The sequence below is a fragment of the Mustela putorius genome, unplaced genomic scaffold (genome assembly GCF_011764305.1).
Source record: "Mustela putorius furo isolate JIRA1106 unplaced genomic scaffold, ASM1176430v1.1 tig00000179_pilon_pilon_pilon, whole genome shotgun sequence".
NCBI lineage: Eukaryota > Metazoa > Chordata > Mammalia > Carnivora > Mustelidae > Mustela > Mustela putorius.
In genome coordinates, this window is record NW_025421305.1 from 9,664,256 (window position 1) to 9,679,441 (window position 15,186).

The following is a 15,186-nucleotide window of genomic DNA, read 5'->3' on the forward strand; positions in this document are numbered from 1 at the left end:
TATTCAGTCTTATTCTGAACAAAATATATAGGAGCTTTTTGTATCTATAAGTTCACTTCATTAGCATAAGATAGAAAGTTATGAATAGGATGACTTTGGATTCACCTTACTAGGATTATAAAATGTGAAGTTGGATTTAAGCCTACCATATGGATAAGGGATCGATTTAGCCCTTAAGTGTCTTTTGGAAGCTCCCATGAAGGGCATTAGAAGTTTTGTGAGCATATTAGAAGGCAAACTTGGGGCCTAAGTGTGCATATTCAGCAGACCTGCCTGGATCCTCCACTCTAGGAAACTAAAATAGACGAAGATGTGCCTCCTAGGAGTTAATCATACTATTATTCAAATGGAAATAAAAGAGATGCATGGTTCTAGTGGTGGAAATGAAGTAAACTTCCCACCATTGCAACAGACAGGCTAAGCTCAGGGTGGTGCTTGACACTTTAGGAACAGGAACGTCCTGTTTTGGAATGAACTTGGTTCCAAGAGCTTTTTCAACTGGGGTTTTAAGAACTGAGTGCCTTCTCCCCTACAAATATTAGAAATAGTATCTAGGAATAGAGTACAGCCCAGAGAGGTCATGAAAGCCCACGGACCCTATAGTAAATTTAACTGTGGTACTAAACCCACTGTTGGACCTGGAAGAGGATGGCATTCAGATATGATGAAAATCAGAGGAAGCTAACATACTTCCTCAGTTTTTTGGCTTTTTTTTTTTCATCTACTATAGGCAAAATTTAGATCTTGGTGGGAAGAAACATATTCATTTACTCCCATCCTACGTGAGCCCCATCACTGATTAAATAGGCTGATAATTCAAACCTATCTCTACATCTATCCAAAAGACATTATTAGAAAGATGATTACCACCCTCAAAATAAGCTACCATTCAAAATTATAAATGCTGAGATTTTACTCAAGTGTTTTAAATCATTTAAATCCCAACATCCTCCCTTTGATATATTTTTTTAAAGGACAGCCAAAGGCTTATTAACTATTACTTCAAATGCTCAAATCCACCAGTAATATTGATTAATAGAAAAGGCCATCCTGAAAAGTGCCACATTTGACTTTTTATAAATAAGTAATTAGAGAGAGTAAAAATAATGGTGAAAAGTACACCAGGGTTAGACACCTATTTCTACCCTCTGCTTTCATGCTCAAGAATCCTAGAACTAATTCTAAATTGTGAAATGAATCTGTCCCCAGCCAGTGTAGCAGACTTAATGCACCATTAATCTGGTCTGCTCTCAGCTGCCAATTGAAATAGTCACAGTCATTCGATTTTTAAGGAAAAGACAGTACTGCAGAAGTACATTCCAGAGGTCTTTTCATAAAAGCCATCCTGTGTGCTCCATCTGCACACGCAATCTGCTTGTGTATTTCCAGCCAGCTTGCATGGGCAGATTAATGCGTACAATTAGAAAGCAACCTCACAGGCATTCAATAAACTGCCTTCATTATTACACTCAGGAGAGTCCCTTTGGATGTCAATAAAAGCCTAGTTTTCTGCCTGTTAGCTAAATAATTGACAACACTAAAAATAATCAGAAGCAAATGAACAAAGTCAGGAATAAGGTGTTAAAAAAGAGCACATTAAGATTCTCATGGTGGTGCCCCAGGATGCTATCAGGAGCTTTTTCTCCAGCAGCCTGGATTTACAGTCTGCTCAAGTCCATGGATGTACTTCTGTACAAAAAAAAAAAAAAAAACACAAAAAACAAAAACAAAAAAAAACACCCACCGTTCCTGGTCTGCTATTTGAACCACATATCACAGCATGCTGAAACTAGCAAGGACATGAGATATTGACTAGTTTGAAAGAATTTCTTACCTGTGTTTCTATTTTGTGTTGCTTGGTTTGACAGCTTCAGGAGAATCTAATTCTTTTGGTGGTGGAAGGGGGCATTGGGGAATGGGGAATAGCCTGGTGGGTCTGATGAAATTTTTGTGTTATTAGAATTCAAACAGCTCCCCTAGACAATTTTTGAACCATCAACCGATTATAAGAAGGTATGATAGAGGTTTGTGATACAGAGAGTAACCATGTTTTCCAAGAAGTCCCTTTCATATTCCTAGCTATGTAATGATCATTCATTTCATGAGTTATTAGTCTTTCAATTTCAAAATAGTTCAATACAAAATATTCTTTAAAAAAATCACAAATTGTTTTTTTTTAAGTTTCTCAGCAGGCTTTAAAAATCAATTTGAGATACTTCTCACTTTTAGTTAACTTCTTTTTCCTGGTTAACTGGGACTTCATGATAAGCAGAAGAAAGAGCATGAGTGAAATGTGCGTGTAATTGAATTCAGCTCCACTGATGGTATAGGAGGTGGTTGAGGGTAAAACTTTTTTTTTTTCCTTCAGAGAAAAAGTGATTGATCTCTAGTATTTAGTAAAACACAACTCAAGAAGGTGGAGACTATGAAAGAAAGGTGATTGGGTGACATAATGTCCCATTTCCTTTAGATTATAACAATCTCTCATCCTTCAACTTACCATGTTTAAAACTCTCCAGAGAATGGGCTTGTTCAAATTCCTGGTCCTGTACCTGGGACCTCCTCATTGGTAAGCAGCTCTTCCCTTCTCCAGTGAAACTTGGATGATGTAGGATAAATACATTTGTCTTTATTGTCTCTCTAGCCTACAGCCACCCTCATGGCATCCCCTTATCTCTTTCAACTCCTCTGGTTGACCTAGAAATACTCTCATTAACCCTCTACCAATGAATAGAAAAAAAATAATATATTAACAGCCTTGATCTACTACCTCCCTCCTGCCATCTCTCTCTAAGACAATTTCTCCTGGTGGGTAGATTCCCACCAGTTCCCTCACCCCCATACAAGTTTTAGAAGAACAGTGGGGAAAAACAAGCTATGGATTTTATGACTCAAATAAGGGCAATGCATATTTTAACTTAAAAAAGATAATGTCAAAAAAAAAAAAAAAAGATAATGTCACTCATTGGCATTTCTACCCAACCCATTCCGTCTCCCATTTTCTGGCCTGTGTAGCAGAGGCCCAAGTACCTTTGTGCTAAGACACAAAGTAAAGCATTGAGAAACTTCTTCCCACTCCTCCCTTGGAAACTTAAAGCAAGAAAGAGCTGCTTAGGATAGAGACAGAATAATTGCAGTGGAAAACCAGAGGATGCGACATACATTAGGTTGTCATATATGCTCACCCCAACATTAGGATGATCTTAAATTCTGAAAATGAGGTACAACAATGGGAAAAGAGAACAGGACAGTCAGATAATCCATCCGAAAGTGGAGGCCAACTGCCACTTCTGGGTGGGACCAGAATGGTCTCTACATAACAGTCACTACAAAATAGAAATTGTCTGATCCACTCAACAAGGATCTCTGCACAAAGTTTCATTTCTGTCTCCACAAAATTCAGGCACTTGTATATGCCATTTATGTAAAATATTTTATTTAATCCTTATAAATGGTCTATGGGAGAGATACTGTCATCCCTATTTAAAAAAAAAAAAAAATGAGGTTCCATACACTGTCCAAGGTCACAGCTGGGGATTGGAGCTAGGACTTTGAATCCAGATATGCTTGGTTTTAATGCTACCACATTTGGAATTAACCTATGTTAATTTCTAGGGGGTGTATGTATATAGTCTAAAGTTATAATAAAAAATACAGGTTTTGGCTTTTTCTGTTCTTTTAAGCACCTTACAGGTCATCTAGCTACTTAGAGTTAGGACAGGAGCTTATCTTTAAAGCCTGTATAACGGAGTAGATTACCTACATCATATAGCACATTTTGCCCTATACATAGTAGCTGTTGATATTCACAAGTCTTACTAGAAAAAGTGCCTTGGTGGATGACCACCAATTGGGAATTTTGCCAATAATTGCTAAATTATTCCTCAATTTTTGTCTATAAAAATACAAGTGTGACTAGTCCTCAGTACATTAGATAAACCCCTGGTTAGTTTCAATTCTGCTTGGGTACTTCTTCTCAAATATCATCTTCCTTATATGAGTGTTTTGAAAGTCAGTATTATCAGAAGTACCTTGGATCACCAAAGAATAAGCCATCCTAGTTATTTACAGTGGGGAATTTCTCAAATTTAGCAGTAGTATTTCAAATCGACTGACTACTAAAGAATACTCTGTGAACCTCAGAACCTCACTTACATAATGACAGAGTTTAATTACATAATATAATAGCCAATAATCCAATATCAGAGGTCCTAAAAATCAGCTAGAATTTAAAAGCAGAATAAGCATTATGCTTACAAAGGTACAAAGTTCTGAAAGACACAAACTTACTATTGCCGGTGCTCTCTAAATGCTTCTCTTCTGAGGTTTTCTTGAAGCCTTTTTTTCTCCTCTAGTTTATTGCTCTGAAATTGCAAATATCAAAATGCCACCTGTTAGGGAAGCTTTAAGCAGAATCATGGTGTTAAAGTTACCCAAGGTCCAAAATCCTAAGGTTCAAGTGGCCCCAGCAGTCAAAGATGGTACCTACCAGGGCTTCCAAGATGTGACCTCTCAACCCATGGGCACTGTTTATTGGAAGCCAGGAGTCCCCAGATTCCTGCCATGGCTCCCTCTCCCAACTTGACTGGATAATCACAGAATCATTATTCACATTTTTATTCTGTAGTTCAAATGATGGCAACGTTTATATTTTAAGAAGTGTTTTCAAGATGGTTTAAGGGAAACATGAAATTTCCACAGCAAGTATGTTAAATGAAAATTATAAGAAATTATAAGAAATGGCTAAGTAGTTCATAAAAAACACATTCCACTAAAGCATTCAGAAAGATTTTCAATAAGCCAACTCAACTCCCTCCTGACTTAGAATCAGATATTTAAACCTATTGAGAGACTGAACAGCAAATGTCATAAAAAATGTAATGGAAAGAGTTATTTTTTTTAATTCATTGTTTGGTGAATCTAGAAACAAAGGACTTCATATTTGATATTACTGTCACCAAGGACCTGGCATATTTTAATCCAATGCAAATAACCCTGGAGCTTTTTGTTCACTATGACAGAACTGTCATTTAAAAAAAAACTTGCCTATGGAAAACAAGTGAAGTTTCTAGAAAGCAAGTTTAATGTGGAGCTGAAACAACACAGGGGAGACTTGAAGTTTTAAATGAATCCGAGGGAGACAGCAAGCGGCTGGGTTTGCTTTAATGAAAAGAGTTGGATTTGCCTAGCAGGAAGACCTGTGAAAAGGGAATAATGGAAATCTTCACTTCTAAACCCTGACGTAAGTTTGGCTCCTCCATCTTTTAAAGAAGGGGAAAAACTGTTGATGTTGTTCATTTAAAAGTCTCCATTCACACAGAACCACTTACTAGTCCCATTTTGAAAAGTAAAATGGAGGTTTCAGTTTCAGAAAAAAAAAAACAAAGAAAATTTACTACAAAAAGAATCAATTATAATACAAAGCAATTGGATTTTTAATGAAACAAGTTCTAGGAAGCAAACTAACAGAGAATTATAAAGCCAAATCAACTGGCTCTCAACCTAGAAAAAAAAATTCCTGATTCATGAGGCCAAAATGATCAATTGTGATGAGCCCCTACATCTCTGGAAAAAAGCAGGGGGCAATAAAATGCAGCAAGCAAGCAGGAAGGATTCATTAAACCACTATTAGGAATGCTACTTTGAAAATGGTGAGAAAACCACACAAGCATCTGGAGACCAGGGCCGGGTTCCTTTAGCAAGGTCAAAAATTGGAAACCCAGTTTTGATCTCTTCTCTAAAAGATTATCATTGAATTCAACTCAGTAGCTAAATTCTGTCCAGAAAGGTTTATCAGTTAGAAGTTGATGGAGAAGTATTTTGCAAAATAACCAGCATAGTTAAAAAATTATATTCAATACCTATTAATGTAGGAGCTATTTATTATACTAATCTGAATACTTACATTTAGTCATACTGTTTCTTTCTTTCCATTTAATAGAGAATTAAGGAGTCATCCAACCCCCCCCCCGCCACACACACACACACATGCAAAATATAAAATATCTAGGGGCTCAGTTGGTTAAGTGTTCAACTCTTGGTTTTGGCTCAGGGCATGATCTCAGGGTCATGAGACTGAACCCCACATGGGGCTCCGTACTGGGCATGGAGCCTGCTGAAGATTCTCTCTCTCTTCTGCCTGTCCCCACGGTGCATATGTGCACATATACTCTAATTAAAATATTTAAGAGCATGGGGTCTAAAAGTAAAAATTATGTAACCAGCTCCAGATCCACCATCACTTGAATAACCTTCATCAAATCATTTAATATTACTAAATCTCATTTGTTAAACATTTATCAAATGTCTGCTTGGTACTGTGGTAAATGCTGAGAATACAGATATGGACAGAACAGTGCCTCCTCTGGAAAATTTCAGAGGCTAGTTGGGAACACAGACAAGAAAGCAATGATGGCAGTATATAAAATATGTTGGAGGATAGAGGTTTGCAAATAATATGAACAGAGAAAAAGTACAGAAGTAGGTCATCAGGAAATGTTTTCAACATTTCCACAAACATTAATTTAGTGTCCACTAAGTGGCAGACCCCATCCTGGGCACAGGAGCCAAGTTGATTAATATTCAGAACGTGGTTTCTAACTTCGGGTTCATGAGTGAACTCTATGTTAAAAGTAGGCTAATTTGGGGGCACCTGGGTGGCTCAGTGGGTTAAGCCTCAGCCTTTTCTCAGGGTCCTGATCACAATCTCAGGGTCCTGGGATGGAGCCCCATGTCGGCCTCTCTGCACAGCAGGGAGGCTACTTCCCCCTCTCACTCTGTCTACTTGTGATCTCTCTCTCTCTCTCTGTCAAATAAATAAACAAAATCTTAAAAAAAAAAAAAGTATGCTCATTTTTACAGAGAGTGGGTTCATCCACAGCTTTCTTCAGATTCACCAAGCGGCTGGTGACCAAATTGAAGGATAAGAACCATGGACTAATGAGAGGTAGAAATCCAAGACAGAGAATAATCTTAGCAAGTTTTCCAGGAAGAGGAGCTGATGGGAGCAGGGCTACTCCACTCCATTACACAGGTTGCTCATTACTCGGTGGGGTGGGGTTGGGGGGGGGCAGCAAAGGAATTGCAGAGGCTAAAAGAGGGCTGGCATTCAGCTCACCAAGCCCTAAATCCCAGCACAGGGTGCTTCAGCACAGTGTGGGCCTTTTTCTATGAACCACAAAAGTACTATCCGTCACCAACCTGAGCACCCACAAAACTGACTGGATAGTACTATCCGTCACCAACCTGAGCACCCACAAAACTGACTGGATGAAGAATCCACTTCTAATTTGCACCACGGCAGTGATGAGCAAGTAGGGGCCCTGGGTAGGAAAGGGATGTTCCCATAACTTGCAATATTTTCAGTAAACAAAGGCATGAGAGAATAAAGCTGTTTAGGGAACCCTAAGAAGCTACTGAATAAATTGAAAGGTGTTTGTAGTGACATGATGGAAGATAAGGTCGAGAAAATGGGAAGGGGTGGTTATAGAGGAATTTATATGCCAAGTAAAGGAGTTTGGACTTCATTAAAGGCCATGATGAGACACTATGTTATTTTAAGCAGGAGAGTAAGCAGCTCACTCCAAAAGCAATGTGGAGAATAAACTGCAGGAAGGACCACAAATATAAAAACCAATGGAGTGGTTCTCAGAGTAATCCAGGCCATAAATTATGAGTCCCAGATTAAGGCAACAAGGACAGAGAAGGATCAGCAAACTCTCAAAAAAATGCAGGGAACAGAAATAATAGGAGAGGGGGAAAAAGATAATAGGAGATAGACTACATCAGTGAAGGATGAGTGAGGGGGCAAGGAGGACTAGGACAGGAGAGGAGACGGCCGTTAAGAGCAAGAGAATGAACAGAAGTTTAGTTTTGAACCTACTGGATTTGGGATCTACTTGTGGTACATCTAGAGAGAAGTATCAAGCATACAGTAGAATGCATGGTTCTGGGATTCAGGAATATAGGCTAGAGATACAGATTTCAGAAATCACCAGCACAAGCAATAACTAACCCTTAAATGTGGAAATGTGAGGACTTTCACCTAAGACTATGGTTGGACAGGTACAGATAGGACTGGGATAGAACATCCATAGTAAAAAACATGTGGGATGGGAGAGGATCTGGAATTCCAGAGGGGTGGACTTCGAAGGACAGAGTACTTAACAGCTCCAATATTACGAAAGAGTTTAAGCAAGCTAGAAATTAGAGTCTCCATTTGTTGGTTTTTTTTTTTTTTAAGATTTTATTTATTTATTTGACAGACAGAGATCACAAGTAGGCAGAGAGGCAGGCAGAGAGACAGGAGGAAGCAGGCTCCCCACTGAGCAGAGAGCCCGATGTGGGACTCGATCCCAGGACCCAGAGATCATGACCTGAGCCGAAGGCAGAGACCTCAACCCACTGACCCACCCAGGTGCCCTCCCCCATTAGGTTTTCTAAATTAAATCAGTACCTGTAGAGTACTAGAGACAGAAATCAAACTCAGCCCACCAAGGAACAATTAGAGGTGAGAACTCAAAGGCTGGGCAGGTGTCTAAGCCAGCTGCACCCAGCATCACCTAAGGGGCATTTTTAAATACAAGAGATTCTTTGGTTCAGGTGACTTCTACCAGTTGGCCCATAGACTGGCATTTGGGAACCAAATGTGGTAGAGAGGCTTTTGAGCAGTTAAGCCAGGATACTTGGCAGGGAGGAGTTGAAAGCAAACCAGAACAGAGGGGGACATTTTGTTTTTAAGAGAACTGAGTAGGATTATATTCCAAGAGACAGAACGGTTGGGGGGCAGGAAAGTAACAAGAAAAAAGGGAGCTTAACGGTTGGAGCAAGAAGGTTGCTGAGGAGATGGAAGGGAAGAAGAGATAATAAACACAAGTGGAAGAATCCATCGTAGCAATGAACACAAGCACTTTCTTATTCCTCCTGAGATGGGGTGGGGGGTAGAAAGAGCAAAGGAACAGTACAGAAACAGAAAAATAAAGGTTCTTATGGCCTGACACTTTTTTCCCAAGAAGGTAAGAGAAGAGATCATGACCTGAAAAATGAAAGAAGAGGGTAAGAGGTGAGGGGAGGAAGACCTCGGTAATTAGAGGTGGGCCGGGCCTACAAAGTGAAGCACTACACTGAGGGCATCGTTAGAGACCCAGCTGAGAGGGACGCCCACAATCTGCTAAGGCAAAAAAAGAAAACCCACAAAAGCACATGTGTTTGCTTTCTCTAGCAATCTCATTCAGAAGGGTTTAGTAAAAATGAAATAATTGAACTTATTCGTGTGTAAAATAATTCTTTGCCTTCCACACACCAGCTTGATACAATAAAGTCAAATGAGATAGTGTTAAAGCACTTCGCTACATCTATAATTAATTAGGTTAGGACACCCCAACTCAGTGATTACTACGTGCTGGGCATTGTAGGAAGGCCTTTGCACATATTGTATCCCTTAAGCTTTCTGTTCCATTATATTATTATTATTACACCCTTTTTACAGATAAGGAAATGGACATTTTTCCTAGTTTATAAAAACAATATTGCAATAAATAATAATAATAATGCAATAAGTGTGGTTTTACCCTGTAATCTTTCTTAAACTGTTAGCCCTGGCTGCTACTTGCTTCCTAGAAACAACAAATGTGATTCCTTTAAAAATATGTATATGTATGCATCTCTGTATATGCGTACATTCTTTTCTACTGGTTAGTTCGTACTTCACTACATTGCATTAAAACTAACTAACAGGGCCGCCTGTGTGGCTCAGTTGGTTAAGCGTCTGCCTTCAGCTCAAGTCATGATTCCAAGGCTCTGAGATTGAGCCCCATGTGGGGCTTCTTGCTCAGCAGGGAGCCTGTTTCTCCCTCTACCTGCCACTCCCCCTACTTCTGCCCTCTATTCTCTCTCAAATAAATAAGTAAAATCTTTTTTAAAAAAGGACTTTAACAGTGCTTCTCAATGTCTGCATAAAATACCATGACCTCCAGTGTTCCAAATAACTATCAGCTTTATGACTTTATAGTTTACTAGAAAAAAAGAAGGAAAGATCCCTGGCTGGTTTCCTGGCCTTTCTGAGGTCAAAAGGTTCTGAGTATTAAATGAAAGTATTTATAAACTATATACCACTGTATAATATTATTTCGAGCATAAGTAGATCAAAAACAGAATAAGAGGAATCCAGGAGGTAGGGAGGTCTTTAACATGGAATCATAAGATTTTCAGGTTTCAAGTGTGTGGGTATTATGAAAGCCTAGGGAGGGATATCGAATTATTACCTAATCCACCAATGTGATTATGAGGGAAATCATGGTGGAAGTTTACTCCCACAGCACAAAATCCAGATAAAAAGCTTGTTGTGAGGATTTGTGAAAACCTGTGTACTTATCCTGCAAGATCCAGCCAGCAAAGAAAGTGCATGTACCTGGTAGGCTGCCTTGGTTTAACTACTTTCTTTCACTCTGATGTTCTAATATTTTAGAGATATTTTCTCTGTTTTATAGATTTCCAGAAATAGAAGCTAATACATGATCATAAAACCGCATAAGTTGTATTAGTTTCCTATCATTGCTGTAACAAATAACCACAACTTAGTGGCTTCAAATGATACAAGTTTACTCTAGTCATCTTACACCTCTGGAAGTCAGAAGTGCAAGACAGTTTCTCTGGGTTAAAATCAAGGTATCAGGAGGATGACTTTTCTTCTGGAGGCTCCAGGGGAGACTCTTTTTTTGCCTTTTCTAGCTTCCAGAAGCCACCTACATTCCTTGGCTCATGGTCCCTTCCTCCATCTTAAAGCCAGCACTGGCGGGCCAGATCTTTCTCCTGCTGCCATCTCTTCAGTGCTCCATCTCCCGCCTCCCTCTTACATTGTGATTACAATAGAGCCCCCTGGATAACGAGGGGTTCTCTAGTTGAAGGTAAGTTGATTGGCAACCTTAATTCCACCTGCAAGTGTAATCCCCCGACCTTTGCCAGGTAACATAATATATTCCTCGGTTCCAGGGATTAGAATATGGAGGGGCAGGATAGGTCATGAATCTGCCTACTACATGGATTATAATCTAGATTTAAATCAATAAGCCTCAGACATAGTATATGCCAGATACTTCATGAAATCTTTGCTTCTCTTAGCCCTCAGAGGCTTGGCTTTGGAATGTGTGTTGTACGGGAAGGTGAGGGAGGCCCTCTTTCACTTAGGATTGAAGCAGCGGTGTGCTGATAAACTTAGAAGGGGGAGGTTGGTTTGTAGCATTTACTGATTTCTGTGGTGAAAATACTCCCACAATGGTCAGTTTGAAGTTACCAAGATGAAGTCCGGGAGCACATATAAATAATGTCAACATATCCTAGTACAGGAAATAAAAGTTTGGTGGAGTATCCAAGCACCCTTTCCAAATTTCCCCTTGACCTATAGGACTGACTTGTCCTGAACCCATCAACGTGACCAGATGCTAAAGAGCTTGCTGCCTTTCACACCCTTGTTCTTTTTAAAAATCAAAGACCACTCACATGTGCTAGCAGGGAATACAGTTTACTCTCCCCTCACTCACATACAGGTTGTGACTAATTAAAGACCTGCGTTCCGTGGTGACTCCCCCTGGGAGAGGAAAAACTGAAGGGCAAGGGGGGTTAAGACCACAGACCAAGCTAGGGACTCTCGGGTGGCAGTAGGCTGCTTGGTTTCTACTTGACCCAGAGTTCCTGGACAGTAGCCATTTGCCTGGGGAGGAGGGTGGTACTTTGCAGGCTGCTGTCCACATGTGTGTCTGCTGTGCACTTTAAGGAATCAGTGCTCCATAAGTACTGCTATTATTGCTTCCCTTGGCCATTTCCACACTGGCAATGTGAAGGATGCCATTTCTAGATGGCTAATGTCCATTTTTCTTTTATCTGACACAAGCTACTAGATAGGCTCACACTCAGTAGGAAAAGCCACAGATTTATATTCAACAGGAAGAACTAGGTCCTGGTGGCAGCACAGGGCAATTAACCAGAGAAATCAAGTCCGTGGAAGGACCAGGGTAGGCTGCTCCTTATCTTGTTAGGAAGCTTATATTAATACTCCTCAACTTTTCTGTGCACAAGAATCAACTGGGGAGCTTATTAAAATGCAGGTTCTGGTTTAAAAGGTCTCAGGTGGGGTCTCAAAATTCTGCATTTCTGACAAGTGATGCCAATGCTGCTGGCTTAAGGAACACATTTTGAACGGGAAGGACCAACATATCCATGTTCTCTCCCCATCTTTCACTTTTGGATAAAATTATGCCAATAATCATTACAGTTATCACATTAGAAAAGCCAACCCAATTAAGATTCTGTAGTTAATGATTGCAATACATCTAGTGTTATGGTACAACTTGGAAAGAGGACAATGTTGCTTTTACTTAACGTGAAAGAAAGCCACGTCGGCCACGAACATTTCTGAATAGTGTACATTATTTGACCCTGGGAAGAAATGAGCTATTAATAACCCACAAGCCAGCCAATTATGGTATTAAATGACCACTAATACGTGGCTCTTAGAAGAAATTGCAACACAATAATTCTTCAGGATCTGCAAGCCTCTTAATTCAATTCCTGGTGATGACTGGATGACTTTCTTAGTTCCATCTAAAATGTAGACAGACTACGTAAAAATAGGACACCTCTTCTACAATCACAAGACCGAAGTGTGAGGCTCCCTTTGAATAAAAAGGAACGAGGGGGGGAATTGGATGAAAAAGGATGGCGAATAGGGAAGTAGAAAGACCAATACAAATGCATTAAAGGTTAAAAACAAATTATTGTAATAAAAATCTTTTCAGGGAAGGTATAGTAGCTGATCAATTGGAAACAGATTGCCAAATCAGATTTTGTAAGCAGAAGTTCTTACACTCTTTTGTCGTACACTTCCAGCATTGCATTAGAGTTCCTCCCATAGAAGTCCAGTCTAATCTCCGCACCAGCGCACACATCTCCCTCTACAGATGCTCCCAGCCATGAGAGAATGGGATGAGGTAGGGCTTAGTGTAGGGGCATGGCAGGGAGCTGCCCAAGATCATACAACATAACTGAATACCTTATAAGAAAGGTGGTCTGCTTAGCAGCGAGGTGGACAGCAGAAAAGACTCATACACTCGCATGTGTCTTATAAGCCATCACCTTCTGGCTTCATTAACTCCAACTGGTAAAAACATCTATTGCTTGGTAACCAGGCTTAAATTTTGACCAACACTCGGTCTTTAAATTTTTTTTAAAGATTTTACTTATTTATTTGACAGAGAGAGGGCGAGAGAGTGAACATGGGGGCAGGGGGAGCAGGAGGCAGAGGAAGAGGAAGAAGCAGATTCCCTGCTGAGCAGGGAGCCCAACATGGGACTGGACCCCAGGACCCTGGGATCATGACCCGAGCCGAAGGCAGATGCTTAATGACTGAGCCACACAGGTGCCCCCAACACTCAGTCTTTAAAAGAGAAAAAGAAAGGAAAGGAGGGAAAGAGAAAGAGACAGGCAGACAGGCAGGCAGACAGACAGCAAGAATGTTTCCATGACTTAAACTTGTTTCCATGACTTAAACTTGCAGCAGATGCCACTCTCAGTGGGAAGTATCATGAACCAATGTCCATGCCTCCCATACTCAAAACCTACTACAGCTCAGGACTTCGCAGGGAATGGGAAAAGGAAGAGAGGTGGGGGTAGAACAACACGACATTCTTGTTCTTCTGCAGCAGAAAAGCATTTTTAAGAGATTTTTTCGCCAAACCCCAGAAAGAGTATCAAAACTAAAAACATCACTTTCACTCTGAGGTTTAGCATAGATCCTATTAGTAATACTGAAATACAAATGCACACTTTTTCTTTTAACAGGAAGAGAGGTAGGCTCACCTATTGAATTCTCACCCCAGAAAATTCCAAATTTAGATATAAACATGGCAGTGCACTGACTGCTTTGTTATTAACTGCTTTGTCTTCTGGTCAAATACACAGCCCCTACCTGGATTGCTTGCTTGGAAGGTGAGAGGATGTGTTCACTAAGAACTCGAGCCCTGAGGCCAGTCTGCCAGATTTGAATCCTACTTCTGTTTATTGGCCAGGAGCCCTTGGGCAAGTTATATATCCTGTCTGCCAGTTTCCTCATTTGTAAACTTAGGTAATAAGAATAACATATACTCATAAAGTTGTTGTGAGAATTAAATGAATTTGTATATGGGCAGTGTGGAGAAGAGAACCTGGCAAGCAGAAAGCCTTCCATAAACGGCAGCTCATCATCCTTTCTACCATCTTACCTTCTCTCTCTGAATTGCCTTCATCTTTTGCATTTCGGCTTCTTCTGCTTCCTTCTTGATTCTTACAGATTCTTCTCTTTTTAGCTAAATTGTATTGAAATTACAGAAGACAAAAAACAGTTACTATTTTTCAGTCTGAACCTCTGGAACACAAAATTATGATGAAAGGCAAATTACAGTATTGTTTGGGCTCTACCTCGCCATGATTATAGGCTGGTGCTTCCAGCTCCTTAGATCACAGAGAATGGTCAGGCTGCATCCCCTGCCTGTGAAATTAATCTCTTGTGTTTCTTCCTTGGTCTCTGTCTATCATCCCACCCCTCACACAGGTTGGGGGGAGGAAAGATCAGATAATATTTCCTTATTATAAAACTCATAGAGTTCCTTATTTAAAAAAAAAAAGTCACTAGCATCTTAAATCTTTTTACGCTACTTTCATGACTGGTATTGGTTAAACAAATCCATGTCCTTGGAATAAAACATCAAAAAACAGGGATGCCTGGGTGGCTCAGTTGGTTAAGCAACTGCCTTTGGCTCAGGTCATGATCCTAGAGTCTGGGGATCAAGTCCTGCATTGGGCTCCCTGCTCAGCAGGGAGTCTGCTTCTCCCTCTGACCCTCTCCCCTCTCGTGCTCTCTCTCTCTCACTCTCTCTGTCTCTCAAATAAATCTTTAAAAATAAAATAAATAAATAAATAATAAATCCTAAAATCTTTTAAAAAAATATTCAAATCATAGTAGAGTTAAGCTATAAACAACAAATCCCTTTATCAAAGGTCCTGCTGGCTGATACCTATGGCTTGGATAAGAATTCTAGATATTTTTCTCTTCACTTCTCACTTCTTGATTTCTTTGATTGTGAGAGTTTCCTCCTGCAATCGACTTTAAGGTTTTGTTTTTGGTAAAGGTACTATATTGTTCCATGGCTATCAAAA

The 15,186-nt window shown here is 40.0% G+C and overlaps 1 protein-coding gene across 7 annotated transcripts in view; it reads right to left on the reverse strand.

Annotated features, from left to right (window-relative positions):
• The window catches only part of EPSTI1 (epithelial stromal interaction 1), an 85,176-nt gene that overhangs the window by 47,361 nt on the left and 22,629 nt on the right, over window positions 1-15,186 (reverse strand). For 5 of the 7 annotated variants that reach the window (XM_045076634.1, XM_013059827.2, XM_013059828.2 and 2 more), the window contains exons 5-6: window positions 14,253-14,336; window positions 4,291-4,364 (exon numbers count right to left, since the gene is read on the reverse strand). In XM_045076634.1, the coding sequence (XP_044932569.1) occupies window positions 4,291-4,364; window positions 14,253-14,336 (158 nt within the window). Of the gene's footprint in view, window positions 1-2,173; window positions 2,599-4,290; window positions 4,365-14,252; window positions 14,337-15,186 lie in introns of those variants that run through there. The other 2 variants (XM_045076635.1, XM_013059830.2) reach the window with 2 other exon arrangements.